General features: G+C 36.3%; 1 protein-coding gene across 1 annotated transcript in view; it reads left to right on the top strand.

Moving 5' to 3' along the window:
- INVS (inversin) overlaps positions 1-26,988 on the top strand; it is an 87,321-nt gene that overhangs the window by 45,484 nt on the left and 14,849 nt on the right. The window contains exons 6-12 of the mRNA XM_032181385.1: positions 1,136-1,316; positions 8,335-8,444; positions 12,871-13,042; positions 17,847-18,002; positions 19,418-19,647; positions 21,241-21,347; positions 24,373-24,585. Coding sequence (XP_032037276.1) covers positions 1,136-1,316; positions 8,335-8,444; positions 12,871-13,042; positions 17,847-18,002; positions 19,418-19,647; positions 21,241-21,347; positions 24,373-24,585 — 1,169 coding nt within the window. The remainder of the gene's footprint in view (positions 1-1,135; positions 1,317-8,334; positions 8,445-12,870; positions 13,043-17,846; positions 18,003-19,417; positions 19,648-21,240; positions 21,348-24,372; positions 24,586-26,988) is intronic.

Genomic DNA, 26,988 nt, shown 5'->3' with positions numbered 1-26,988 from the left:
GTGTGGCACGGTATTTTCAGGATGATCATTTTTCTCGGTTATCACGGTTTGAGACCCACTCTACTGTTGGAAGTCATTATGGTTTAAAAATCTCAGGACTGTGTTCCTTTTCTCTTTTGCACAGAATTCACACGACTTCGGTGAGTTGTTTTGAATCACTGCAGATAAAACAGCAGACTTGCTCCCAATAGTTTATTTAATCTTTTGTTTTGACATATTACTTCTGCTCTAGATGCTTGGTGTCCTGCATCCTGAATTTCTATTGTTTGGTTTACTGTTTTCTTTAGAGCTACTTTTTTTTTTTTTCCTTTTTTTCCTGGAAAACAAGACTTACAGCTAATATTTCATGGGGCTTTATCATATTCTCCAATTGTAGATCTCTGTAGTGCTGAAACGATGTTCATTTGTACCTGTTATTTGCCTGAGAAAGAAAGTCAGGAAGAACAATCTGTTTAGAAAAGAGCTAATGAGAAAAAATCATCGTAATATGAAACGATATACATACAGGCCTTACGTGAAAGTAATCTAGTATATTTTTAAAGAAAATGTGATGAAGTCCTATGTTATATGATGATATGACTGATAATGATACTTTTAAAGATTTTGTATGTTCAAAATTAAGGTTGTTACAAGTAGATACATTCATTAGAAGTACTATCCCTTATTTCTATCCTGTTTGATAGAGACCTTGACATCTCTGGTGGATAGTCATGTAGTTTTAAAATACTAGGAATGTAATAATAATGAAAACTGTAAGATTAACTTGTGCAAAAAGGGGACTGTCCTAGGAGAAAAATATGTAGAATATTTCAAAATATCTCAACTTAGAAAATCAAGTAAGAAGATCCAGTTATTTCCATAAGAGCCTGAGGATTGTCTTTTAAGTATCTATGTAAGGAGTCATTTGCACAGATTGACAATACCACAGGGTATGTACTGAAAATCGGATCTTGTACAATAATTATGTATGTATTTAAATAAAATTCCAGAAGAAATACTTGAAAACTATTTGGTTGGGGAACTATATTCTACTGAACAAGGATGACTTATCTCTATTGTAAGACTCAAAAATATCTGTTAAGAGTGTATGTTTTTTCTCTTCATCTTAAGTATTTTTTTAATTATTTTTTTAAAGGAAGCTGCACCTACAGAATCTCTGCTTAACTGGCAAGACTATGAAGGACGAACTCCCCTTCATTTTGCTGTTGCTGATGGGAATGTGGCAGTTGTTGATGTTCTGACCTCCTATGAAGGCTGCAATGTGACATCTTATGACAACTTGTTTCGAACTCCTCTTCACTGGGCAGCCTTACTTGGTAAGCTGGACATTGCTGGTTGTTTAGTTATTAATTGATTATGGTGTTTAATCTTTGTATCTGTTTTTTATTTAATTCCAGCATTGCATTATGCTAACTAATCTCTTAGAACAATAACATTTGGTTTCTGCTAGACCATTATTAGCAGTTTGTGTGTAGAATGTTGGTTTTCTTTAGCTCCCTATTCTCCAAAGCATTGTAAAATGCATTCTTTCAACAGGCTATATATATTCATGATTTAGTAACAATTAGAGTGTGTGAGATGTTCTTGCGTGTTCATGGGTAAAAAACTGTTTTGTTAGGAAACTGGGACTGAAAAAAAATGGTACTCTAGAGCAGGACCTCCAAAGAGGTATGTGTACAACCCAGGCTGTACCTAAGACGCTGCACTGAAGTGCATGAAAAAAAACATCAGAACTTCTATTTATACTTTTTTTTTTTTCCAGATAAAAAAACAGAAAAATCAAACCTTCCTAATTTTTTGTATGAATTGACACTGACACCCTTACTCAGTCTGTGTGTCAGACAGTTGTGTACAACTTGCAGGGTGTCCTGAGAGAAGAGTTGGCTCTCCACAATGCAGAGGGGTTGATGTGGTATCCTCACCTGTTCATTTGCTTTCAGCATATCGTGATGCATTGCAGTTTGCATGTACCCAGTTAAGTAGTTTTACAGGTTATAACATCTAGTTTTTACTGAACTACCACTCATAAAATAAACAAGTGACTTTAAAAGATACCTGCAAAGTAACTGTGGGTAATACTGACAATGCCAATACAAGCAAACGTAAAGAAAATGGCAGAGTTGATGGTTCTCTTATTCATGGGACTCTCCATCAGCCACTTTTTGAGGTAAAAACAATGACAATCTAATTAAATCTGACAATAAGTTGTCAAAAAAATTACTAGTTATCAATAAGACTATAATATCAATAAGATTTATCAAAGGCTATAAAGTTATCAATAAGACTATAACAGGTAATATTTTGGGGGTAATAATACCCCCCAAAATTACCAGTTATCAGTAAGACTATTTGACATATGGATTGACATCCACTATAGTTAACAATGAACCTTGCCCTAGGTGCCTTGAGAAATTAACTAATGGTCGTGCAAAGCCATCGTGATTAGCAAGGTGTTTAAAAGCTAAGCATCAAGAACATGAAAGCAAACCTCTACGTGTTTGTTTTTTTCAAGTGTTTCAAGTCATGTGATAAACAATCCAGTACTTTCCAAAATTTCACTAAACTAAATGATGAATCTTCGGCATCCTCTTTTGTTGTTTGTTGCTTAATAGCGAAAAACAAGCTGCATACCATTGGGGAAACACTTGTTCTGCCTGCGGTGGCAAAAATGGGTAAAATAGTGTGTGCAAAACAATATGGCAGCAAACTAAAGTGCATTCCTTCGTCAGCAAATACTGTTGGAAGAAGTATAGAAAACATTGATGAAGATCTGCAGAAACAGATCCTAGAGCAAATTATGCAGTGTGGGAGGTTTGTGGTACAACAGAATGAAATTACAGATATTTCTAACTGTCTCAGCTTAAGGTATTTGCTAGATTATTCTTCAATAATGAAGTAGACAAAGAACTACTTTGTGAGCCACTAGAGGGAAGATATACAAAAGAAGATATATTCTCAACGGTAAATGACTTGATAAAAGCAGAGTTTATGGAAAAACTGTGGAACCAGTGATGGGGTGGCTTTTTTGACTGGAATTTAAAAAATGAATTCCAGGGTGAAGTTGCAGAGCTAGCATCGCATGTGATATTCATTCACAGTATCGTTCATAGACAAGCTATTGCAGCAAAGAAGTTGAGGCCAGAAGCACACAAAGTGCTGCAGGATTAATCATCCATGTGATTAATTTTATAAAAACAAGACCTTTAAATAGTGGAATCCTTTACAGTACTTTGTAATGAGTTGGGGAGTGACTGTGAAGATCTTTTGTTCACTGGCTTTCTCATGGCAAAGTGCTTAAAAGACTTGTCAGACTATGATTTGTCAACATCAAATAACCCATTTCTTGAGCCTAATGACTTATCATTCTGGCTTCGTTTCAGCCTCTCCTCTTCCAATGAGGCATTAAAAATCTTGACTGGTGAAAGAATCAGTGGATAAGCTCATCAGTTTCTGTAAAAATTCTAAGGATATTAAAGTTACAAGAGCTTTTGACTATCTACTGATTCTTGCTGAGGCTGTATGTTCATTCACCTTACGGAGTCCTTGATTCTGGGGATTGTTTTCTTTCTTTGCAGTATGGTTCAACTACTCAAAGACAATTTCTGTTGCACTTTGAAATGCTGGTGTCTAATGTGTGTATTGACTATGAAATTACAGGCATAATAATATTGTTCCAGCCCCTTTACCATCTCATTGGCCCTCTGGTGAACCCATTCCAGTTTACGAGCATATTTCCTGTATTTGAAAGCTGAAGAATTGATGCAGTTCTGTAGGTGTGTTGTAACAAGTGCTGAGTAAGCAGGGATAATCTCTTGCCTCTGGGTGTGCTCCTGTTAATGCAACCCAGAATGCTGTTACCCTTCTTTGCTACCAGAACAATGCTGCTTGCTTACATCCAACTTGCTGTCTGCCAGGTCCTTTTCTTCAGAGTTGCTTACCTGATGCAAGGTGCAGGGCTTTTCATTTGTCCTTGCTGAACTTAGGTAAGTAACATCTGCGATCTCCCTCCTTTCACAGATCCAGTCCCTTTATCACCAAAGGCAATCTGACTGGTCAGGTATGACCTTCTTGGTCTATTCTCTAAGCAGCCAGTCCTGGGAGACCTTCTTGGGGAATACTGAGGACAGGAAGGCCTTGAGTACCTGCACCTCATCTCTGTCTGCTCTCACTAAATTGCCCACATTTTCCTTGCGCAGCCTCTTACCAGCAGTGTAGAGGCAGAAGCTCAACTCCATTTGAGTTTTGTGTTTCCTGACACCATCCCTATGTGCCCAAGCGATGTTTTAAAGCTTCTTCTTAGTAGCCTGTCACTTCTTCCACCTCCTGTACAGCCTTTTTGCATCTTATTTCTGTCACAGGTTCCATGCTTAGTCAAGTTAGTCTTCTAGTGTGTCTATTTGTTTTCTTAAATATTGGGATGTACTATTCTAGAGCATGGAGGAAGCTGTCCTTAAATACTTAACAACATTCGTGAGCTCCTTTTCTCTTCACAGCTGCCTCCATGGCTTCCCAGCTACCAGCTTACTGTATAAACTGAAACATGCTTGCCTGAAGTCTGGGACACTACTGTCTTTCCTCGTTTCCCTCAGGATCTTGAACTCTGCAATTTCATGGTCACTACAGCTAAGGCTACTACTGAATGTCACATCCCTAGCCAGTTTTTGCTTCTTCACGAATAGCCCATCTATCAGTGTGGTCCTCTGGTTGGCCTGGAGAGAGCAGTACTGCTGTCTTCCTCCCAAAACTCCTTAATGTGATGACACTGATACTTAACCGAATTCCTTCTGCAGGCAAGGACACCATCTTCTGCTGCCCCAGCCTTAGCTAGAAGGAGTGGACTTTCCCTGCAGGCCAAGACATTCTCTCTCTGGAAGGGATCTAGTTAGGGTCCTGTTAGGGTCTAGTCCTCTGTGTGCCAGGGGTAATAATTATGATTGCTTTGGGGGACCATGACCAGCATTGTGGAGCACTTGCACATGGCCATCGGCAGAATTTCCAGCCCTGCCTGCTCAGCCTTCTGTGCAGATTGCTGTGGAAACTACTGCTTACTAGGACATTAATTTTTAGATTTTCAGAGCTGAGGCCTAGGCCTGGCTGTTATAGAAGCCTCTCCCTAATATTAGTTGAATGGGTGCTTTACACCCACTAGTCAAGAGTCATCTGAAGTCTGATGGGTCAGAGAGTCTGACTGGCAAAGTGTCAGAGCACTCCTTGAACAGACGATGGGTCCTTAAACAGTGCTGGAGTTTGCTAGAAGCTTCTAGAATCTCTCTTTCCCCCTCAGAAGCAGACACCCTGAAGTTCCTAGACAATCTGGAATTGTACTCGAGCTTCTACTGTGTAAACGGTTTCTTTGTTACCTACTTCAGTTTGCAGCACACAAGCAAGTCATCCACAGCAAGCCCCAGCTCACAGCAGGCCCCATTTGCTGAGGGTCCATAGGGCCTTATATCATTGGCTGTATTATTATTTTTCTTCCTAGTTATACTGCTTTCTTGTTATGAAAAATAGAAAAAAAAAAAAAAAAAAGATCAAGTTTGACTTGAGTTAGCAGGAAATCTTGCTCAATTCTACTAGTGTCCTCTTTAAGAGGCACTAAATGAGGTGGCCCTCATGAGAGAGGAAAGGTAATATTATTGCAAAGGCAAAAAATAATGGCAAAAATTACTCCAGCTCCTCCCCAAAACGTGATCAGTTAGGTTTTTTCTGTATTCTCTGCTGTTGCTGATTACTCAGGTAAAATTTATTTCTGTTCACATTACTTCCCTGAGACTCAGACGCTCTGTAAATTATGATGTTACATGTGTGAATTCTGTGCTCTTTGGTTTTACAGGTTACAAAACTGAATCTTTGCAAAATAGCTAAAAACCTGATTAAATATAAATAGTCTAAATACAGGAAAATGAGCCTCATAAAAAAACAGGCACAAAAATTATACAAGTTTGAAAATTGACCTCCTCGTTTCCATTCTGCTCAGTGGGGAAAGAAAAAGTAAATTGAATGCTTGATAAAAAAGGAAGACTCTTCCAACATCCTCACTCCCCTTTTAACAGACTTCAGCCCCGTGATCCTTTGGGATGCTACTGACAAAAAATGCCAAGGAAAGAATCAAGTTGCTTGGTGGAATGAGTTATTGCAACTCCAGTGAGAATATGCATGTAGTTTGTTTATGTTTGCTTGATTGCTTGTTTTTAAGTTCTCAGATTTGCATTTGCATTCAAGTTGGTGTATTGAATTTCCACAGAGAAATTGTGAAACGTTTTAAGTGTCCTCAGATCAGTCCCCCAAAGAAAGAGTCATTATCACTTGTTTCTGTCCAAGAAGCAATATTTATCGTGCTTTGAAATCGATTGTGTTTTAAGAGAGAATTTTGTCTGTTGGAAAAAAAAATAAAAATGGATTGTCTAATCAATGTGGGATAAAGGGGGAAGACGTGCCAAGACCACCAGAGTGTTTGCGAACTCGATGAGGTGGCATATGCCCATGAGGAACTTCTTACTGGTAAATTATGATTAATTTTTAGGGTTCTTTTTTGAGTTAAATGCTAGATGTTTTATATAGATCTCAAAGAGTCTATGGTGTTATTAAATGGTCTTAATAGTAGGAGTTTCTTTTGTATTGCGGGGATGCATTGCAAATATTCTGTTAAAGGTGGTGGCTTGCTGGGTTGTGTGTACCTCATGGTATTGTTGTTCCTGTTATTTCTCAATTTGTGAAGGTACATGGAAGTCTCACACAAGTTGCATCTCTTCTAAATAAAAGTATTACAGTTCTCGACCTCAAGAATGAAGTTTCAGAGTTCACCTGGGAAAATCTAAAAATTAATGTTGTAGTAAGATGTATCTTTGCACCAGTTTATTTACTGATGCACCAAGTATAACTTTTTTTCAACCCCCCTCAAGTCTTTCTTCTCATAGATGATTTAGGTGGACCTCCTGTCCTCATTACAGAGTTCAGTTGCCATTTTTCTATTCATGTACTGAAAGTTTAGACAACTTTTTTCCAGTTTCTTTACTCCTGCGGTTTTCCTGCTGTGATTGCACTCAGAACCAACTTCTTTCAGTGCATCCGTTTAATAGTCCTGAGATGGGAAGATCATAAGAATGTTACGTCTCTTCTCTATAGTGTTTTTTTTGGGTAGGAAGAGACAGAGGGTGTGGTGTTGTGTTTCCAGGTTCCTCTTCATTGCTGAAAGGAATGAAGAACTTTCCTGTACACCCTAAGGCTATTGGTTCCATGTCCTTCAGGAAAAAAAGAAAAAAAAAATCCCAAATGCCTATTCATCCTTTTTGACCCAAGCTGACCATTTTCTCTCATTTCTGATCCTTCTATACATACAAGGTCTGAAAGTGCTATTCTGCAAAAGAAAGCTTGTCTAGCCCTCCACCTCTTAGGTTTTGAAAAGCTGCGTACTACATCTGTTACACAGCTACATTCTCTTACCATCATTGTTTTGGTTAAGTAGCTTACTGCTAGTAGAAATCTTTACCTATTCTTTTCTTCATTTAGACCAACATAATTTATGTCAATTGTGCAAAAGTAACATAATGCAAATTTGACTGTTTTGCTCTCACACAAGATACTGGGAGACTACTCCTGTAAAGTCAGAGTATCTTTATTTATTTATTTATTTGCCTTACAGTATATTTATTAAAATATAAAATTATTAAGATATTCTGTGAGCTAAATATGCCTGCAGAAGAAAGCATATAAGAGAGGATCAGTTGATTTTAATGGTAATATACTATATTGGGTCTTTGTTTTTCTGTCTGTGAATATACACTTTTACTTGAAATTTTGTATGAATAAAACCTGAATGAAGAATCCACGCTTGGATGATGGACAAATGGACATCATTATTAGTCTGTGCTGGCTTTTCTGCTTCTGACAGGCTGTCAGTCAAATGCAGCATCTCAGCTGAATCATCAGAAGCTTTTTCTGGACCTACTCACTTCATACATTATAATATTAATATTGCACTTTTCTGACCAGCTAATGCTGGTTTCTTTTTTTTAAATAAGTGCTCTAATGCTGTCTTTTGAAAGAAGTATAAAATCTTCTGGAGACACGTTCCTAGTCATTGGTCATTCTGATTTGTAGGCGCCTCTCAGAAGTGAGGGTACAGAATATGGAACTGGAATGCTCTTGGGAATAAGGTGCATGCCAGGCTTAACAGTACAAATACGAAGTCTTATGATTCCCTCTTAGTGTTTAGACCATTGTGGCTACAAAACAAACATTATTTATTGAAGTCTGTTCTTTTTCTTCTAATTTTTTCTAATAGGGAAGTGTTTAACTTCAGGGTTTGGTAAATACTTGTTATGTTTTTCTCAGGTCATGCTCAGATTGTCCATCTATTACTAGAAAGAAATAAGTTTGGAACTATCCCATCTGATAGCCAAGGTGCAACTCCTCTACATTATGCGGCACAGAGCAACTTTGCTGTAAGTAGTGCATGCCCTAAATGTAAAGTAAGTGTATTTTGCTGAAATATTTACGGTGTAACAAAGCATTTGGGTTGTTTTTCAAGTCATATAAACAGCATCAGCACAAGCCTAATTCAGAGTTTTCCTAGTAATGATATGAACATGTTTAATTTCAAATTATTAAAAATAGATTTAAAAATTTACTTTACAAACAAAGCCCCTTGGTTTATATGCTTGCATCAGAGCACATGATACTCACCTCGGTACTTCGATGGAAAGCAGAATGACACCTACTATTTTACAGTGCTTTTGCTTTTTTAAGGCTGATTTCAGCAAATCCAAACAGTTATAAGGTATCTAGAGGAAGATCACCCCTATAAGGATTTGCACAGCTGCTTCAGCAACAGCCAAACCAGACTTTGACTGCAAAAAAGTGATTAATATTTGCTATTATAAATGTTGCTGTTGTCTCATAAAGCATGGGTAAAGAGCAACAACTCTTGTCACAATTCCTTATGATCACCACATTTTTAAAAGTTCAGTGTTGAGACCAAAAAAAGGCTAAAAAGAAAATTGGTTTCTTAGGCAGCCCAATCCTCATATTTTGGTAGACTATGTCATTTTGTCCAGAGCACGATCAGATACGGTAGAGCTAAGTAAAAAAAAAAAAAAAAAAAAAAAAAAAAAGCCAGGAGTTTAACAACTGCTGGTCATAGGTGTTGTAGAAGTAGTTCTTAAGCACTGGAAGCTAGGAAGGCTTTTTTCACAATGAGCTGTCACTCATAGTGAGATTATGCCATGCATAGTAAGTTAACAGCTCCAGTCTAAGTTTTCTTCAGTTATATTGTTCATAATCTCCTATTACAAAAGAGGTTATCTAGTGCCTAATTAATGTAGTTATATAGTTTATATTGCACCATTTTCTTAACAGGGGTACTAATTTTGGTCTTTTTTGCCACCAACATGTTGTTTTTCATAAAACAAGTACATTTTAGTATCTTTGTATCTTGAATGGTTTTCAGAAGAACTACTGCAAGAGGCAGCTGACCAAGGTATGTTAATACTACAGCTGTCAGGCCTCTGTTTCCTTGTGAAAACAACGTGGCTTTTTTTTTTTCTTCATTTTGAAGGTGGTCTAAGTAAAAACATGTGGAGTTGTGTTGTTTTATTTTATTTTTTTTAATTTAGACTTTCACTGGAGCACATCTTATTTGTAATTCATGCATTTTCACAGAATGTTTTAAAGATGCTGACTATTGTCCATTATTATGATGTGGAATGTACAGTTTGGGTCTGACTCACATACCTGAAATATTTATGCTGTAAAAGCCTTTCTCTCTAGTCTGAATCAGACTCCTAGAGTCAGACTCTTAAACTGGGAAAGATCTATGGGAAAGATAGAATGTTTTTATTTACAACCTGGTGATTATCCCTGTGTGCTTTTATCTTTTTTTTTTTTTTTTTTTTTCCTGTATTGATACATTCCTACAAAATATTTTTTCATACTGGCTTTATTTCTCTAGACTTATTTAATTGTGTGAAACATTTTCATCATGTTACTGCTTTTTGATCCCACCAGCCAGAGAAACTTCTTGGTTTTATGTGGAAGCAGAATAGGTGATGGAATCAGACATTCTTTTGAAATCTTGTGTACTTACAATGAATTTACTGTTTCCCATCTTACATGAAGAATGAAACAGGAGGGTCTCACACAGATATACAAGCCTCTGCTGGCTGATGATGTGATCCAGGCATTGTTATTGATGCATGCCTCAAATGTCTGGAGCTTCTCTCTCCCCACACCTTTTTTTTTTTCCTATTACATAAGAATCCTAGAGTAATTCCATATACATGGTCAAACAACTGAGTGGAGACACATCCATGTTTGTTTTGGCAGTAGCATCCATATATTTATGATTTGAGAGCCACATTATTCTTCTGTTCAAGCTGCCAAAGTTTGGATAGGCGTGGTTTGTTTCTCCATTAAAGATGTTTCTTTGTCCATAGCAAGAAGAAGAAAGTTTGATCTTCTCTGTTTATTGTAAATGTTTTGGTTGCTCTCAGTTTTACTGAATTCAATATCTTCTTCTTTGTTGTTTTTCCTCAGGTTATGTACTCACTCTATGACCTTTTAGTCCTTTTTTTTTTTTTTTTTTTAGACTGAAGAGACTTAGCTGGCAATTAATTTAGGTGAAGCATTTATTCTTTAGACTAACTTAGCCCCAATGATTATAGAAGAAATAGCTATAAGAAGAAAAATTTCCCAAGATAAGCACCCAAATAGGCTGCCCAAAGGTTACACGTCCTTTGTATCCCACAGAAGATCCAAATTGACATCCTTTTTTTTGGGGGGGGTTCTGAGTTTCATGTGTGAAGGCAGGTGTTCTAATACTATTCATCTTAGTATGCAGAATGCAGGATTAAATTTTATTTTTATTATTTTTATGGAGATGTCCAAGAAAATAGGTATTTCACTTTATGCTTGTATAGATTTACCACTAAGTGAAATGTGCATACCCATGTCTTGTTTTTGAATGTTTAGTAATTTGCAGTTTCTTGATAGCACAGGATGAAAGGATCCAGGTTTACTTCTCTCCTTTACTGTTGTTTTTCAGCTTTGTTGTTTTTTATTCTGTTTTCTCCACATTTTTAACAGAGGTAAAACACATGATTTTTCATGACAAAATACATGTAGGATTATAATGATTTAATATGTTTATTTTTTGATTTCTTGACATTCCCATACTAATTTCACTCCATTTTGGTTTCCAAGCTGTGATAACTTCAGTTTGGAAAATAACTCTTACAACAGTATGGGATTTTCTTTCACTTTTTCCCATTAAAAATTCTAGGAAAAAAAAAAAAGCGTAGTTAAAAGAAAGGTTGATTTGCTAAAACTTAATGGAAAAATAATATTACTTATTTATGCTTGAAGAATGTGTGCCTTAGTGTTGAAAAGGTCCAGCCTTCTTACAGCTTTTCACTTTGCAGGATATCAAGCAGAGCAGAGTTCTGGTAGGGTGCTGAGTTGTTAGCCTAATGAGTCGCCGATTGTATCTGAGGTGTAGCGGTGGTCAATGTGAGTACACAAAGCTATAAACCCATGCTGTTCTGTGTGGAAGGCTTAACGCTTACATTCCTCATTATTTCTGGCTGCACCTTTTTACAGTAAACTGGGAGTTCAGATATGGACCCAAATTCACAAAGATGTTAGGATCTTAAGTCACGTTAACATAAAGGAGAAATTTCTTGTTTCTTTAGAGAGATGAAATTATAAATAGTAATTAAAAAAATTCAACTGATCAGTTGGACTTAGCCTCTTAAACACCTTCATGATTCTGGCTTTAGCATTTGAGCCAGGGCTTTATTATAGCCAAGGAATTCTCATTCTACACAGGGCAGTGATGGAGCTCTTTCGTGGTCACATGAAGGAAAGGATAAAATAGTGCTAACACTAAAATAAAAATATAAAATAAAATCTAATAAAATAACAAATCCCACTTTTTTCCAGATTTTAGTCATCACTCACTGTTTATAAGTGTTTACCAACTTTTAGATACACAGCATTTATAAGCCATGAGATAGAAAAGGCAAAACCTTCCCCAATTCTTTTTCTTCCAGCAGTGATTTCCTCACCCTTAGTGTACTGTGAGGCTGATTAAGAATTTAGCAGAAGGTTAAGAAGGTAGATTTGTTTGCTGAGAGCTTAACACAAAGACAGCATTTGAAGAAATAATTATTTAAATCAATCTCTTTAATTTAAAGAGAGATTTTAGTCTGATATTTATATTGGAAAATCTCAAGTGGTCACAAGTGTAAAGAATTTCTTAATTAGTTTTTTACTTACAACATTTCGGTAATTAGTAACATAATATAATTGAATATTAGGAAATGTGTCTATATTTCTCCTAAAGTCCTGTTTTGTTTTGCTGTGTTGTTTTTTTTTGTTTGTTTGTGGTTGGTTTTTTTTTGAGTGGTCAGATTTTGAGAGTTAAGCTAAAATATTTGCATGTGTAGTCATTCAGGTTTAAAGCAAAAAAAAATGGCAGAGAGATATTCTGAAAGACAATTATTTTAGCATCATAGTATTACAGTAATATTATGATAAGCCAATAATATTTTTCCCATTTCCCATAGCTTTCTTCACAGTAACAGCAGTGTCTTGCACTCCCTTATGATGAACACATGATATTTGACACTAAAAAGAAAAGAGTATAAAATGAATGACAGTGTTAAACTCACAGTTAAAGATGTGGCTATGAATGTTGAAGAGGAAAAGGGCGTAGTAGAAAGTAAAATGCTTCTGTTGATCTATGAGTCTATATAAACATAAAAAGGAAAAAGGAAGCTTTTGATTTGCTTCATAAACAGCCAAATGAGGCACAATAGTTTCTTGTTGTTACAGATTCCTTTTAATGTTAATTTCAATAGTATGTCTTTTCAGGAAACAGTTGAAGTATTTTTGAAACATCCTTCTGTAAAAGATGACTCAGATCTTGAGGGCCGAACATCCTTCATGTGGGCAGCTGGGAAAGGCAGTGACGACGTCATTAGGACTATGCTGAGTTTGAAACTGGATATTGATATCAATATGACAGACAAATATGCTGGCACAGGTAAGATGCCTTTCACTAAAGAGCCACTGGATGGTTCCAGTTAGTGTAATTTCCACCAAATAATATTGTTAGGATCTATAGTAATCTTTTCTTAGATACATTGCTTAATCCTCAAAATGTTTCTGCATTAGTTTAATCACATATGTGAGTTGCATCTTTGCCTTATTGTGGGAAGGAAACAAATTGTGTCTGTGCAGATTGGACCAGTTCATTTAAAACACAGCAAGAAGAGGAAATGTATTGTTGTGTTGCTATTTAGTAAATCTGTAATCATGTGGAAGGACGAGCTATTCTGTATTTTGAAGAATAAAATGAAATGTAATTACATAAAAAGCTCTCCCTGAAAATGCCTGTTAAAAACCTTGATTTATTTGTCATTGTTAACCTTGAAACAATATACAACAAACTAACCAGTGAAGAGGCTGAACTATCATCATGAAAATCACTGAGTACACATAGCTATGTGTAGAGAGAGTGTAATAAAAATGAGAGCTATTGCACTTCTTTTGTTCAATCAAGAGGTTAAACTTGGCAATGCCCAAGTTTATCACACTATTGTCAGCCCAAAGCAAAAGATAAGGATACAACACAGCGTTTCAGAATTCAAACACACAAGTCATGAAATTCCAAATTTCCAATTGCAAGTGTAAACTTATTTCTTTTAAGGAGGAAAAAAAAAAAAAAAAAGTGGTAGAAATATTGTATCTGTGCAGTACATTCAAGAAAAACAGAATAACAGTTCTGACAGGGATACAGGTGTTGAAGGATAAGTATTTTCAACAATGTTGGAAATAAAAGTAGAACTAGTGGAGCCATATAGTGTGTTGATGACATCTGAATAGGAAAAAAAAAAAAAAAAAAAAGAGGAGTGTGGGTATGTTGGGCATAAATTGGTAGAAGCAGTCTGTAAGAGTAACCTGGGTGAGAGGAGTCATGATCTGCCATGTACCAGTCACATCCAGGTCATAAATTTAGAAGTTAAGTGCAAAAATGTGTACTTATGCATAATAAGTACTAAAACGTTAGCCACACTGATAGAGCACATGCTTGTGAATAATATAGTGGAGGATGCTTTCCTGTATGGACAGTGTTTCTCCTAAAAAGAAAACTAAATCATAAATGTGCAATCAGAGCCATCAAGAATGTGCATTGTAAGATTTGTTTAAATTAATGTTAACATCCTTGTTTTGAAGTGTATTATCAGGTGGCATTATCTTGGCTTCACACACACAAACCAGACCAAGCTGCATGCTTTAGAGAACTTGCAGTGGCAATGTATCCTAAGCAAGAAAAAAAAAAAAAAAAGGAAAGAAAAGGAAAAAAAGGCAAGTTTAACAGGTTTTCTCTTCAGATCATACAGTTGCTACTATTGAATCACATAAAATTGTAAATAAGTGCAATGTCAGAGTTGCATGGTTCAGCATTTGAAAAACAGCAAGTAAAAACATTACTTTAAATTTGAAATGTTTACTTCCTTTGCCTTTAGGGTGATCTTTACGCTGTGAAATACAGTTGTTATAAAGTTCTATTTAAAAATCTGAATCCTTGCTTTCCTTACAAACTAGCACACCAAAGATCAGTCTTTTCAAGTTTTGATGGGTTGTAGTTTTTGACTTAAAAATGGTGACAACATCTCTAAAATCTCAATCTTTGTGTCTAATGACTTGACAAGCTACATACTCGACCATTTTATTTTTGTTTCATCTTTTATTAGTCCTGCCTGGTTCTGTTCTTCTGTGACAGGTCTCTTTTAAATACCTCACAGTATTTCGGATCTTAAAGAGCAGTAATGTTGTAGTTGCTGTGCAAAACCTCCTTATAAAGGGGCTTGCTCTTTGCAGACACTACTCAGAGGCCGTGCTGCTGAAATGACTCAGTTGTGGATTTCATGCTTGAATAACTCAGGTGGTTGGTTGTATTATCCTCGAGTCTTACACCTTTTGTAGCGGTGATGTGTAATCACTTTCTAATCTTGATTTTTGTTGTTGGGCTTTTAATCCAAGGAAATTAATGGATTTTCCATTTACTCAAAACTGCCGTTGTGCAGAGCCCGCTAATAGCCTTAAAGTTCAGAGCTGTGCCATTCTTTGCTTGCTATCGAGCCATCTGAATCTCGCCATTGTGCAAATGTGAACTTTGTTGTAGCGAGCTGTAAACCTACAAGGAAGCCCAGGGCTAAATCACCTTCTGCATGCAGACCTGATATTTTCTGAAGATTCCTAATCCTCCCCAAGTTTTGGCGAGGGCAAAGTAGCGTCGTATCCCGACAGGAAACCATGTAGTAACAGAAAATAATGTGCGTGCCCCTGTGCCTGGGATACAGTTGCTGAGGAGAGTTCAAGTTTGTGTTTTGCTGGCTTTTGTGCGGGGACCCGGCTCAGCCCAGTTATATTGCTGCCTTAACGTAGCTGTCTGCATTTGCTTCAAAAGAGCAAGCTCCCCATTCAGCTCAGAGCTTGGAGGGAGCAGCAAGGCTCTCCTCATTGTGTAGGAGAATGACACCAAGGGAAAGGAATTTCACTGTTCTCGGAGAGCAGCGCTGCAGGAGCATTACAGGGGCAGCTTTATAGCTCTGCCGTCACTGCCTACAATGCTGAGAGCCCTGTCTGTCGGCTCAACAAAGGTCCTATTGTGAGCAGCTGGCCCAGGAATCTCTTCAGTCACCGTGACTCCATCACAGAAAATTTGGCCTACCAGAAAATATTGAGCACAAAGTGCGAAACGAGATGCCTGCGTCAGAATGAGTGATCGAGGGGAAGCACCGGCCAAGCTGACACAGCAGCTCTTTTTCTATGGTATTGTTATACACACCCCATGTGTCATCTGATTGAGTGCTTTACTGCCTGTTGGTTTCATAAGAAGTGCAGTACAAAAACCAGAACCTAAAGTTTACGGTGAGGTCAGGGCATGAAAACCGGGCCCATCCAAGTTGTACGAAGCAGCGGGGATCTCATTCCTGTCAAATTTCTGCTTATAGCCACCCACTCACCAGTGAAGACCTTGCTGCTTACACATATTTTTCAGGAGTGTGATGAATACCCCCATGTCCTTTTTCTTGATCATTATTAACATCCTAATGGCAGGATTTCCATTATGAAGGCAGCACAACTCGTGTTGTCTCAGGCCGTGACCCCATTTCTTGTAGGAAGTGCCTCATTTGTCTGTACCACAACTCCAGTTCCTATCACTGATTCTGAGAATCCATGTTTTAAGGCAGTACAATCCTGCTAGGTTCGTTTCACTGTCATTATGAACAAGCTGCATGTTTTAGCATCTGTGTAACAGGTTATGCCAGGCTACTGTTTCATAAGCTGTGTGCAGCAGCAGCAGTGGCAAACAGTGGCAGGCAAGTACTAAAAGCCTGGTAGTTCGATAGTCTGGCTGAGGTTCAAGAAGCAATTCCTTCTGACGCTGGCCTTTGTGGTGTGCCTTTCTGTAATGCCTCTGCTGGATCCTGACCCTGCCTGTTTTAACATGAAACAAGTAGAAACATGCAGGCGCTGTTTGCAGGCGCTGTTTGCAGCCCCGCATCGTGCTCGTTGGAGCAGATTGAATTCTCACCAACTTTGAGTATTTGGGAAATTTCGTGGGGATATAAGAATGCACAGCACAAAATGATGTGCAATTTGTGCATTGCACATCTTTATTTTCATTCTATACTACTTGTGTTTTGTCATCTACGAAATAATTTAGATGTAAGGCAGTGTACCTCTGTAAACGTAGATTATTTTATTCAATTGCTGACTGTAGGAAATATTCCAAAGCATTTTGAAATCAAGTAGTAAGTGAAATCACCAATACATGGCCTCCATTTGCTTGCAATCTCATTGCTATCTGTAGTTTGCCTTTCTTTCAGAAGGAACCCTGAACTGGTTGTACTGGCATTTCAGCATTTTCCTCAGCTGCAGGTGACAGTGCCAGCAGGATGCTGCTAAGACACCATGTCTTTACCTCTGCTGTCTTAACTCTGCTAAAGTAGCTCTGTGTTATTTGGTGGTTTGGATTCAGTGAAGTCTGCATACATTCAAAGATGAGAAGACAAAAATACGGCAGAGTAGGAGTCTGCAAAATTAATTTGAATATTTTTTATACAAATGAACTTCCTAAACTGTAAGAGTGAGAGGAAATATGGTATGTGGTTTGTCCAATATCTTCTTCCCAAAGGAAGCAAAGAATTGAAGATACTGTGTGAGATGTGATGGCTTTCTACATAATTTTGTGTAAAATTTTCTCCAAGTAATTCGAAAGAAAAAAAAAAAAAAAAAAGCAGGGGGTCAAATAGCTAGGTTCTTATCTGGAGTTAATTTTAATTGAGACAGCTTTGCTTTTTTGAAAGAAAAAATGGCACTTTCATTATTTCTTCAATGTTTTCTTGAAAGCTTTATTTCTTTTGAAATGGACAGTTTTATGTCCATTGGGGTAACACAATAAATGCCTTGAAACAGAGGCAAAACTAGATCATATAAGCTCTTATTTTTTTAAGCAAAAGCTGGTAAACTTCCACAAATCATGAGTATAACCCAGTTCTGCTGCTGTCAAGGTTAAAATTCCTATTTGTGCAAGTTAAAAACATGCTTCAGAGCTAACTGGTTTTCTGCTTATTGTGCTCTATCGCTTGTATGAAGAAGAAACATGGATCGTGATTGCCTGCCACTTATTATGATTCTTCAGTTTCTGACAGCTGAAAAGCATTTTTTTTCCACCAAAATGATCCAAGTTGTTTGTTTAATTTGACTATTCTCATTGTGAACCTCCAAAGCTCATGGTATGGTGATTTCTTTTTTTTACTGCTTTATTCTTTCAGCATTACACGCTGCTGCACTTTCTGGCCATGTCAGCACAGTGAAGTTGCTGTTGGAACACAACGCACAGGTGGATGCTTTGGATGTCATGAAACACACTCCACTTTTCCGAGCCTGTGAGATGGGACACAAAGAGGTGATACAAACGCTCATTAAAGGTCAGCTGTTAAAAAATTTACAAACCTGTTCAGAGTTTTGATGTTCCTTTATGAGTTAATCTAATCTAAATCTAATCTAATCTGTTTCCTTATGAGTTAAATCTAAACTTTAAAAACTGGGACAGTGTTTTTTTTTTTTTTTTTTTTTGTTTAAGCCTGTTCAAGTACATTCTAGTCTCTCAACCACGTCTTCCCCTGACAAGTCATTGTTTTGGTGTTTTTTTCTTTTTCTTTTTTCTTTCAATAAATAAGACCCCATAAAGCTTTCTCTATGTCAGACATCACTTTTAGTTGTCTTTGGAAACTTTTTGACTATTTAAATGAATGCTTATTTTTAATTAAGGTAGTTATCAAAAATCCTAAATCATTAATATTTTGCCATAATTGGATTTTAGAAACAGTAATTTAATTGTAAACAGAAATGAGACTTAACAGTGCACACAGTTTTAGATAATTGAAAAAGCTCTGCTGAACTGTACAAAATATGTTGAATGAAAAGTGGTATCTTAGGTGCAAAATTCTTTCATTTTAACCTCACAGAAGAGTTCGATGTAGACTGGGAGCAGTCTCCCTCCTACTGGAGATAGTATCCTGTTTATAGTCAGGTGAAGTATGTAGACTAACAAATTACAGGTTTTCTGTCATACAACCTTTCTTACTGAAACGTTTGGTTTCCTTTGTTAACTGCTGCACTTATTTTAACTTCCTGTTAAGCTCTTCCTCCAACTCCCTATGACATATAACTTTTGATGCAAGAAGCTTGGTTATCAGTATCCAAGTTATGATTAATTAAAAATTTTATGATATAGACAGTAATTGTTGATGGTTAGTTTGAGTTTATGTAATTGTGGAGTTTTATTTTTGTAATGACTTTTTGCATCTTACAAGAACACAGAGAAATTAATTATCTGCATAAAATTATCTTAGCATGCTTGAATTAAAAAAAAAAAAAAAACTTTTTAAAAAGTTATTCTTACACTGTGAATATTTTATCTTTTTATTCTATATTGTATGCTTTAGAGATTTAAAAAGAGGTTATATCTGATGTTTAGTTATCAGAAGTGATTTTGTCACCAAGAAAACTAAGTTTTATTGCAATTAATAGGCCTGGAACAAAAAACAGCTAGATTTTTCAAGGCCATTTGACAAACCTAAAGTTTCTAAAGCATCTGAGAGGATCTCAGAAGCTTATAAAGTTGTTAGATGTGTGACCCTCATTGAAATTATTTAAATGCCAATTCATTATGGTTTAGGTTTTGAAATTTAGATAATAATGTTGATTCTGTTGGTTCAGAATTATTTCCTTGAGTTGCCAGTGTACCAGAAAGTTGGTTTTGAACATAAACTTAGTCTTTGTTTTCTCTTCATTCAAAATTATTTTCTTGTTATGTTCAAAAATTGGTATGTTGTTACAGGAGGAGCAAGAGTAGATTTGGTTGACCAAGACGGCCATTCACCCCTTCACTGGGCAGCCCTGGGAGGAAATGCCGATGTGTGCCAAATCTTGATAGAAAATAAAATCAACCCAAATGTGCAGGATTATGCAGGTAGAACACCTCTGCAGTGTGCTGCGTATGGAGGTTACATTAACTGCATGGTAGTGTTACTGGAGAATAACGCAGATCCAAATATTCAGGATAAAGAGGTATGTTGTCGTTCACTGGTTTATTTCATTAACTTAAGAATAACCATACATCTAAAGGTCATTCTCTTCTCTGGAACACAGAAGCATGTTTGCTGCTGTTTATCCTGAAATGAAATGCATTCTGACATAATTTTCCCATAGCTTCACTTCTAAAGTCTTGAATGAAATATAATAGTTCAATATGCAGCATGAATTGAAGGCATGCTTTTCCTCATCAAAATGTGATCTTTATGACAAGTCTTTTTAAGCATCTTATTTCTTCACTTTTAATGTTCCTTGTTGACAGGTGATATAAGAATGTGATTTTGTAGTGTGTTTCTTCAGCATGTATTAGTGAGGTAGAGCAAGTAAGATACTGCAAGTGAGATTGTAGATCTTCTTCAATTATTTATGTGTGTACCTCTTCCAGGTGAGAATAATAAATAAATAAATAAGGGAATCAATGGTTTGTTTATATGTTCTTGTGCCATTGTTCAAGCAGTAAGTGGAATTAGGAGCCAGAATAATTGTGCAACATATAACAGATTTCTTTGTTATTTGACATTATTTCTCTGAAGTCAGTAGAACTTCATCAATCAAAAGAATTTCACCCAATTTATTAAAGTTTTCTCTAGCTATTCATTATAGGGCATGGATAATTCCAGGTAATGGAAATTTTTTTTTATTATGACTTTTCCAGAGTATTCTGAGAACATTTTCCAAACCTGCTACCAGTTCATATGGCATCAGCTCGAATGCAGGTGCCCACATCAGCTCCTGGCCTCTTTTTCACAGAGACACTACAGCATACTCTACAGCACTTGGGGTTTAGGGACCAGCTTGTTAACACTGTGCTCAATATTTTTTATGTTTTTTTTCACGATACCCAGTCTTCTAGCTATTTCCTAAATTTAGAGTTCAAAAAAGCAAGATGCAGACACAGGAGGTGTGCCCTAGAAGTGAAGTGGAATACCTACATGTATGTTTTGTTGATATTAAGACCTCAAGGTATTCATACTGTGAATCTCTGATCCCAGTTCTGAGAGTATCACCATATAATGGTGATAGTGGTTGTACAAAGTGCAGCCAGCATACTGTACAGTGAGTGTATTGTGAGTTGGACTTCTGCTTCATGTGAGAGAAGTCACAACTGGAGTCTTTCTGTGTTTGCCCGAGCTGATGTTTGCCCTGAACTTCATCAGATTTTGATTTTTTGTAGTAATTCTCTCAGTCTTGTCAGAGTATTTTGGATCAGTCTAGAAAACAGTCTAAGTTACAAAGGTTGCTGAGAGCTGCTTCAGACCAGGGCAGCATAGCTGCAAAGAAATCACCCACAGGGCCAGTCTCCAAATGCTAATTTTCAGCTACTTTATGTAAAAAAAAAAAAAAAAAAAAAAAGCACTAGTTTAGCAATCTGGTTTAAAAAGAAGAAAAAAAAATAGGTGATTTCATTTTTAAATGATGTACTCTTTTATTTTAACAAGTGAGTTTATTTAGAAGAATTGCTAGTCCTTCATGTCCAGAAAAGGATTGAATTACAGTACGATTTGTAATTTCTATTGTAGTGTGATAGAGTTTGGGAATAATTTTTTTTTCCTGTTCTGTTGTCTATAGGGAAGAACTGCTTTACACTGGCTCTGTAATAATGGCTACCTTGATGCTATAAAGTTACTGCTTGGTTTTGATGCTTTCCCTAATCATATGGAGAACAGCGAGGAAAGGTATTACTTGTCTGAATGTGTTATTTTCTAATTTAGCATAAATGCTACTTATTGATTTAAATGTTTAATGTTCAGATATTTTCACAGAATCATGATTTTCCTTGCATGTAAAGGAGTGCCATAATTTTAAGCTTCAATTTCAAATGTGAAAAATCTCTTCTTTAAGTAAGACATTGCAAGTGTAAACTTCAACTGTTTATACTTTTGAACCTTGAGCTCATGGATTTCTTCATTCTAGTCTCATTTCGAATATTAAGGATGTTTTTCATTTATATGAAGTTGACAACAGATCTGAAAAAATGAAAAGGCATTTCTGCTGCTGTTGGCATAGACTGGAATTTTTCTTTTCTATTTGATAGGATTACACAATGAAGAAAGAAAATGGGAGAAATGTAATGTTACGTTTTAAAATGGTGATTACAAATTACTTGGTGATTGACTGTATTCTAAAGGCCTGCTTTTAAAATAAATCTTCCTATATTCATAAAGAGACAGTACATTTGCACCTCTTTTCTTTGTCTTTCATTGACACGTAAATAATAGATTTTTTTTTTTTAAGTGATTTGGGTTGTGGAGTTCAAATTAGTCACCTGACCATGAAGATAATTAGTGTTAACAGAAATGTATAATGCTTTTTTAGAGGAGATGACCTCATCATAATCATAAATAAAATTGCGATCAGCATGTCATATACATTTGAATATTTCAACATATTAAATAATTTAAATATTTTTAAGCCCCATATTTTAGTGCTAGGCTTGAAACTTCCTTGCTTACCCCAGTTTTTCATTGCTTTCTTTCCCCCATCATTTTTCCTTTGTTCTCTACTCTAACCACTCAGATCTCTTTTCCTATTCTATGTATTCTCATTTTTTAGTGAGGAACACAAATGAAAGCATTAAGTAGTTCCTAATGAAGTAGTGCCAATAATCTCTCTAGTAATTTTTGATGGAAAATTAAATAAACAGCTGTAGTTAAATTACTCTTAATAAGTAGGATTAAAAGCCAATATTTTGCTAGAAAGGAGCCTGTTCTTTTCCTTACGTTGCTGGAATGTATTAATGATACTCAACTATCAGAAAAAGACCTTAGCTGTGGTGTTACCGTAGTCATTCAGTTAGTATCTAGTTTTGTTTCTCTTCTGGGATTCGTATATGTTCTTATGTATAAACCTAGATTACTCAAAATATAACTAGCAGCATTCCAGATGGCAGCTCTTAAGCACTAGTCCATGTGCCGAACAAAGCATATCCCCAATATTTCAAGATGAATCAGTCTTTATTTTTCCAAAACATGTATTTTATATATAGAAATTGCACAATTGCCTCTTAGTAGACATCTACAAAACCTTGTTTTATTAAACAAGTTGTAAACCAGCAGAAATTTGGATAGTGGAAAAGAAAGTCAAGTGTTGTAAGAGAGAGTAAAAATGATGAGTAAAATATGATTCATCTAATTGGATGAAATTGCTTTTTCATTGAGTAACAGTTTCACAAAATAGTAATTTTTTTTCCAATACACCTACAGGAGGAAGCCTCTCTGGATGTTCTTAGAGTTCAGTATGAGACGCTAGTTCAAGATTCAAATATAGCAGTTAAAACTAAATCAGCTTGTGAAAAGATGGAGCTGAGATTTCATCGAAGGTTTTAAGTTGGCCACTTGCTTGTATGTGTGCAATCAAGTACTAGTCTGAAGGACTGACACAACTCATTAACGGGTGGTTGTGAGAAGTGTCCATGAGCAGCCTTGAACGGGTAGTGTCCAGTTATACAACCCCCTCTGCAGATTTGATTGAGTGCTTTTTACTTTCTAAGGTAGTTCTAATGGAGTCAGAGAATCTGTGTGTAGGAATATGGGTCTGTGTGAATGGGATCCATAATATTGCCTTGGTACATACATGTTAGCAGCACACTTCAATATCTTTTGTACCTGTAAAGTCAAATATTCAAAACTAGCTATGCTTTAAAAATGTGTTTTTCTGAAATGAAGCCCTTTCTGAAGTATCCCTTCCTGGCTTATCAAAAAATCTGTCTTTCTTTAAATGCTATCAACACACCTTGACATACAGATTTTCGTGTTATGTCATTGTCTTTATTCCTGCAGACACTTCAGTTCAGATACTGTTAATCCTTCCATCAAATCATTGCTGGGTGGCAAGTCTAATTGTGCTCTCTCTGTCTGTTTTTCTTGGCTTACCAGTATTGTGTCCTAGCAAGTTACCATCAAGAAGAGCCCTAATTTTCACAATTATATGCATTGACACTTACTGCTTGAAGATCTTGGTTTATATGGCCTTGGTTATGGTTTGTGACTGATAATTTTCAGTCACTAAATGTCTTTGCCTAATGTGTCAGTGTTGGTGAGGGAGGCAGGCATATTTTGCTTCCCTATCGACAGTAGAAATTGGAGGAATTTTTTTTTCAAAAGTGCTGAGGCAACTTTGACGCTATTAAAAAGCAAAGAGATTTAATACTTATATCACCCGCATCAATTTGAATGCGGACTTAAGACTTTCTAGTGCTTCTTTAAAAAAAAAATGTTACTCGTTAATGCAGGTTTAATACTCTTGCTGGCCAGCTCTGCTGTCCTCAGTCATTGTTACAGGAGCGAAGCCAGATTCAACAGTACATCTTCAGAACTTAAATGCGTATGTAAATAACACAAAATATAATTTAACTTTTTAGTTAGACGATCTTTCTGTATGTGAACCTTAATAACTTCTTTGAGATTGTTTTCTTAAAGCAGTTACTCCTGTGGCTAGGACTTTGGAGGATTTGAGTCTGGCACCTAATAATGTCTACCTCCTGCCAAGTTAGGAAACTAAAATAAGCCTTAAACATAATCAAGGTATGCACAATGAGCAAGACAGGAAAATGTATTTAAAATAAGAACAACGGCCTACTGAAAACACTGCTTAATCAGTCTTCATACTAGAAGTTGCCTTATTCAGGATGAATCTCGTAACATGAACGCACATTACATTAGGAATCTAGTTCAGTGATGATTGCTGCGTTCTTTTTTTCAGGTACACTCCACTTGATTATGCCTTGCTTGGGGAACACCATGAAGTGATTCAGTTCATGTTGGAACACGGAGCTCTGTCTATAGCTGCTATACAGGACATTGCGGCTTTCAAAATTCAGGCTGTCTATAAAGGATATAAAGTTAGAAAGGCTTTTCAAGAGAGGAAGAATCTCCTAATGAAACACGAACAGCTGAGAAAAGATGCTGCTGCCAAGTAAGTCTGAGACTTGAAATATCCTCTAGCAAATAGACATTTACTGTAAGTTTATGTATATTAGTGTATGATTTTATCCATTACTCGTTATCGCTTACTGTTCCTCTTACTAAAATTCATGAAACTTGCAAGCACATAATGGAATTTTTTCCATAATACTACGATGAAAACTGTTTTTCAGGCAATCCCAAATTAAATAAGAATCTTTATATAATGTTCATGAACAAGGCAAAATACCAAACGCCGGGAAACAAGCATATTAGAATCATTATATTTAGCTAATATTCTGTGGGATGATAAAAAAGTTTTGGAAAACATTTATCACTCTAAAGTAGTGAAAATAATTATTGACCCAACAAATCTTTGATACCATGTTTTGAAAAGCATGAAAAGCATAAGTAGATGCAAATGAATGAGATGTACTTGGAGAAACCCAATTAAATAAGGCTAACTAACTGTTTCATAGGGGAGGCTGTGCTTTTCTAGCAAACTGAACTTCCGGATTTTAGTTCTAACTTCTGTCTTGGCAGTATCATGCACTGCAGTTAGATTTTCTGCACTTGACAGTTACCATAAAAACATGAGATTAGATTATAGATAATTAAAATATGCAGTTTGAATAGTTATTTGTAGGATGTGTAGATTCTGAATGAGTTTCTGCTCTTTTCAATTGAAACAATGGTAGCAAAGTGATGAAATTCTAAAATACAAAATTACAAAAATGATCATCAGAATGCTTTAGTTGGTTGATCTGTACCCTTAAGGTCCACAACATGAATAAGAACAAATTAGCACTTGGATTCTCTTCGAGATCTGATGCTGGAATGAAAACGTAACAGTCTGAAAATATTTTTATATGTTTTTTCATTTTTTTCTGTAAAGAAAAATGGGAATGAAGAGACAACATAATCATTGAACATGGAGAGTTTTTTCTTGCATCTATATATCATAGACAAATGAGCTGCAGTCTGCTGTATTTCCAATTAATTAGTTAGCTCTGCATAACTGGCCAGCCTGACCTTCACTGGGTTTGAACGCTGCTACCATATTGGTTAATACTTGTTACTGGCCATTAAGAATCAAAGCTAGAAACACCAGGTAACTAATCTCTTGCTCACATCTTTGGATCCTAAAGTTGTAACTTGCAGCCCTCCTACTACCGCGTTTTCTGAAGTTGGTGTAAGTCAGACTCATACGTGGAGAAGCTGCCTTTGAAAATATTCTGAGTATCTTATACATTTCTTTTTAATTTGGAGAACTCGCTTCTTGCTGTGTGATCACAAGTGACTACCAATTTGAGGTATTTATATTCTTTGTGATGACAGTCATTTTTAGACGAATCTGTGATACCCCATCCAGAAGATTTAACAAAAAGGGATTGCTTCATGGAAATTTGGGTGTGTTTTTCTCATTGTTTTCCTTTGTGAGTTTCTAAAGTACTTTCTGAAACTGACTAAGTTGCTGTTGATTTGTTTGAAAACAATAGAGACAAAGTCTGTGTACCAAATACCATAAAAACAGAATTAAAATATAATTGGAGTATACAAGCAAATCAAGTTGACACATAACAAATTTAATTTAATTGCAATTTTATGATCTGTAATAAACTGGAGGGGACATTATGTTGTCATCATACTGAATGTCCATCTGTGCATTGCACAGTTCAGCTTGGCCAGGGTGTTGCTACATACAAACAACTAATATCCCTACTGATGTTTAAAAATCTGCTCTCCAGATAAGAGTAGACATGTGCAAATCCAGAATAAGTGTGAACTAGATTGGAAAAGAAACAAAACTAAAAACAACAACAAAAAAAGCCTACTTTGGTGCATGAATTTAAAACTCATTTTGTAATATGTTCTGTTAGTGAGTCACATTTAATAAATCAGCCCTAAATCTGCATGTTATTAATTAGCCTGTTCATTAAGCAGAGGAGCTATGACAGAGATAAGAGGTGGAAGCAGTGACAGACTACATGGAGAAGCCTAAAAACATTACCTGGGCATGTAGGGACGGTGTCAGGAAAGGCAAAATTCAAATGGAGTTGAGATTGGGAAGGGATATCCCAGCCAGTGAGCTGAGCTTCTGCCTTTACACTGATAATAAGAGGCTGAGCAAAGAAAATGTGGGCCTGGTGTGAACGGTATGGGTGATTTAATGAGAGCAGACACAGGTGAGTTGGAGGTACTCAGAAGGGTCACAGAGATCTGGAAAGGTCCCCACTGTCTGGAAGAAAGCAAATGTTGCACCCAGCTTCAAAAAGGGCCAGAAGAACAATCTGGAGATCTACAGACTGGTTGGCCTCACTTCAGCCCCTGGGAAACTCATAATAGATGTAAGCTGAAATGAGAAATAAGGAGAAATCTTTTCACCATGAGGACAGTCAAGCACTGGACCAGGTTG

The sequence above is a fragment of the Aythya fuligula genome, chromosome 2 (genome assembly GCF_009819795.1).
Source record: "Aythya fuligula isolate bAytFul2 chromosome 2, bAytFul2.pri, whole genome shotgun sequence".
NCBI classification, from domain to species: domain Eukaryota; kingdom Metazoa; phylum Chordata; class Aves; order Anseriformes; family Anatidae; genus Aythya; species Aythya fuligula.
The sequence above is the reverse complement of the archived record's forward strand: the minus strand, read 5'-3'. Positions and strand labels throughout refer to the sequence as shown.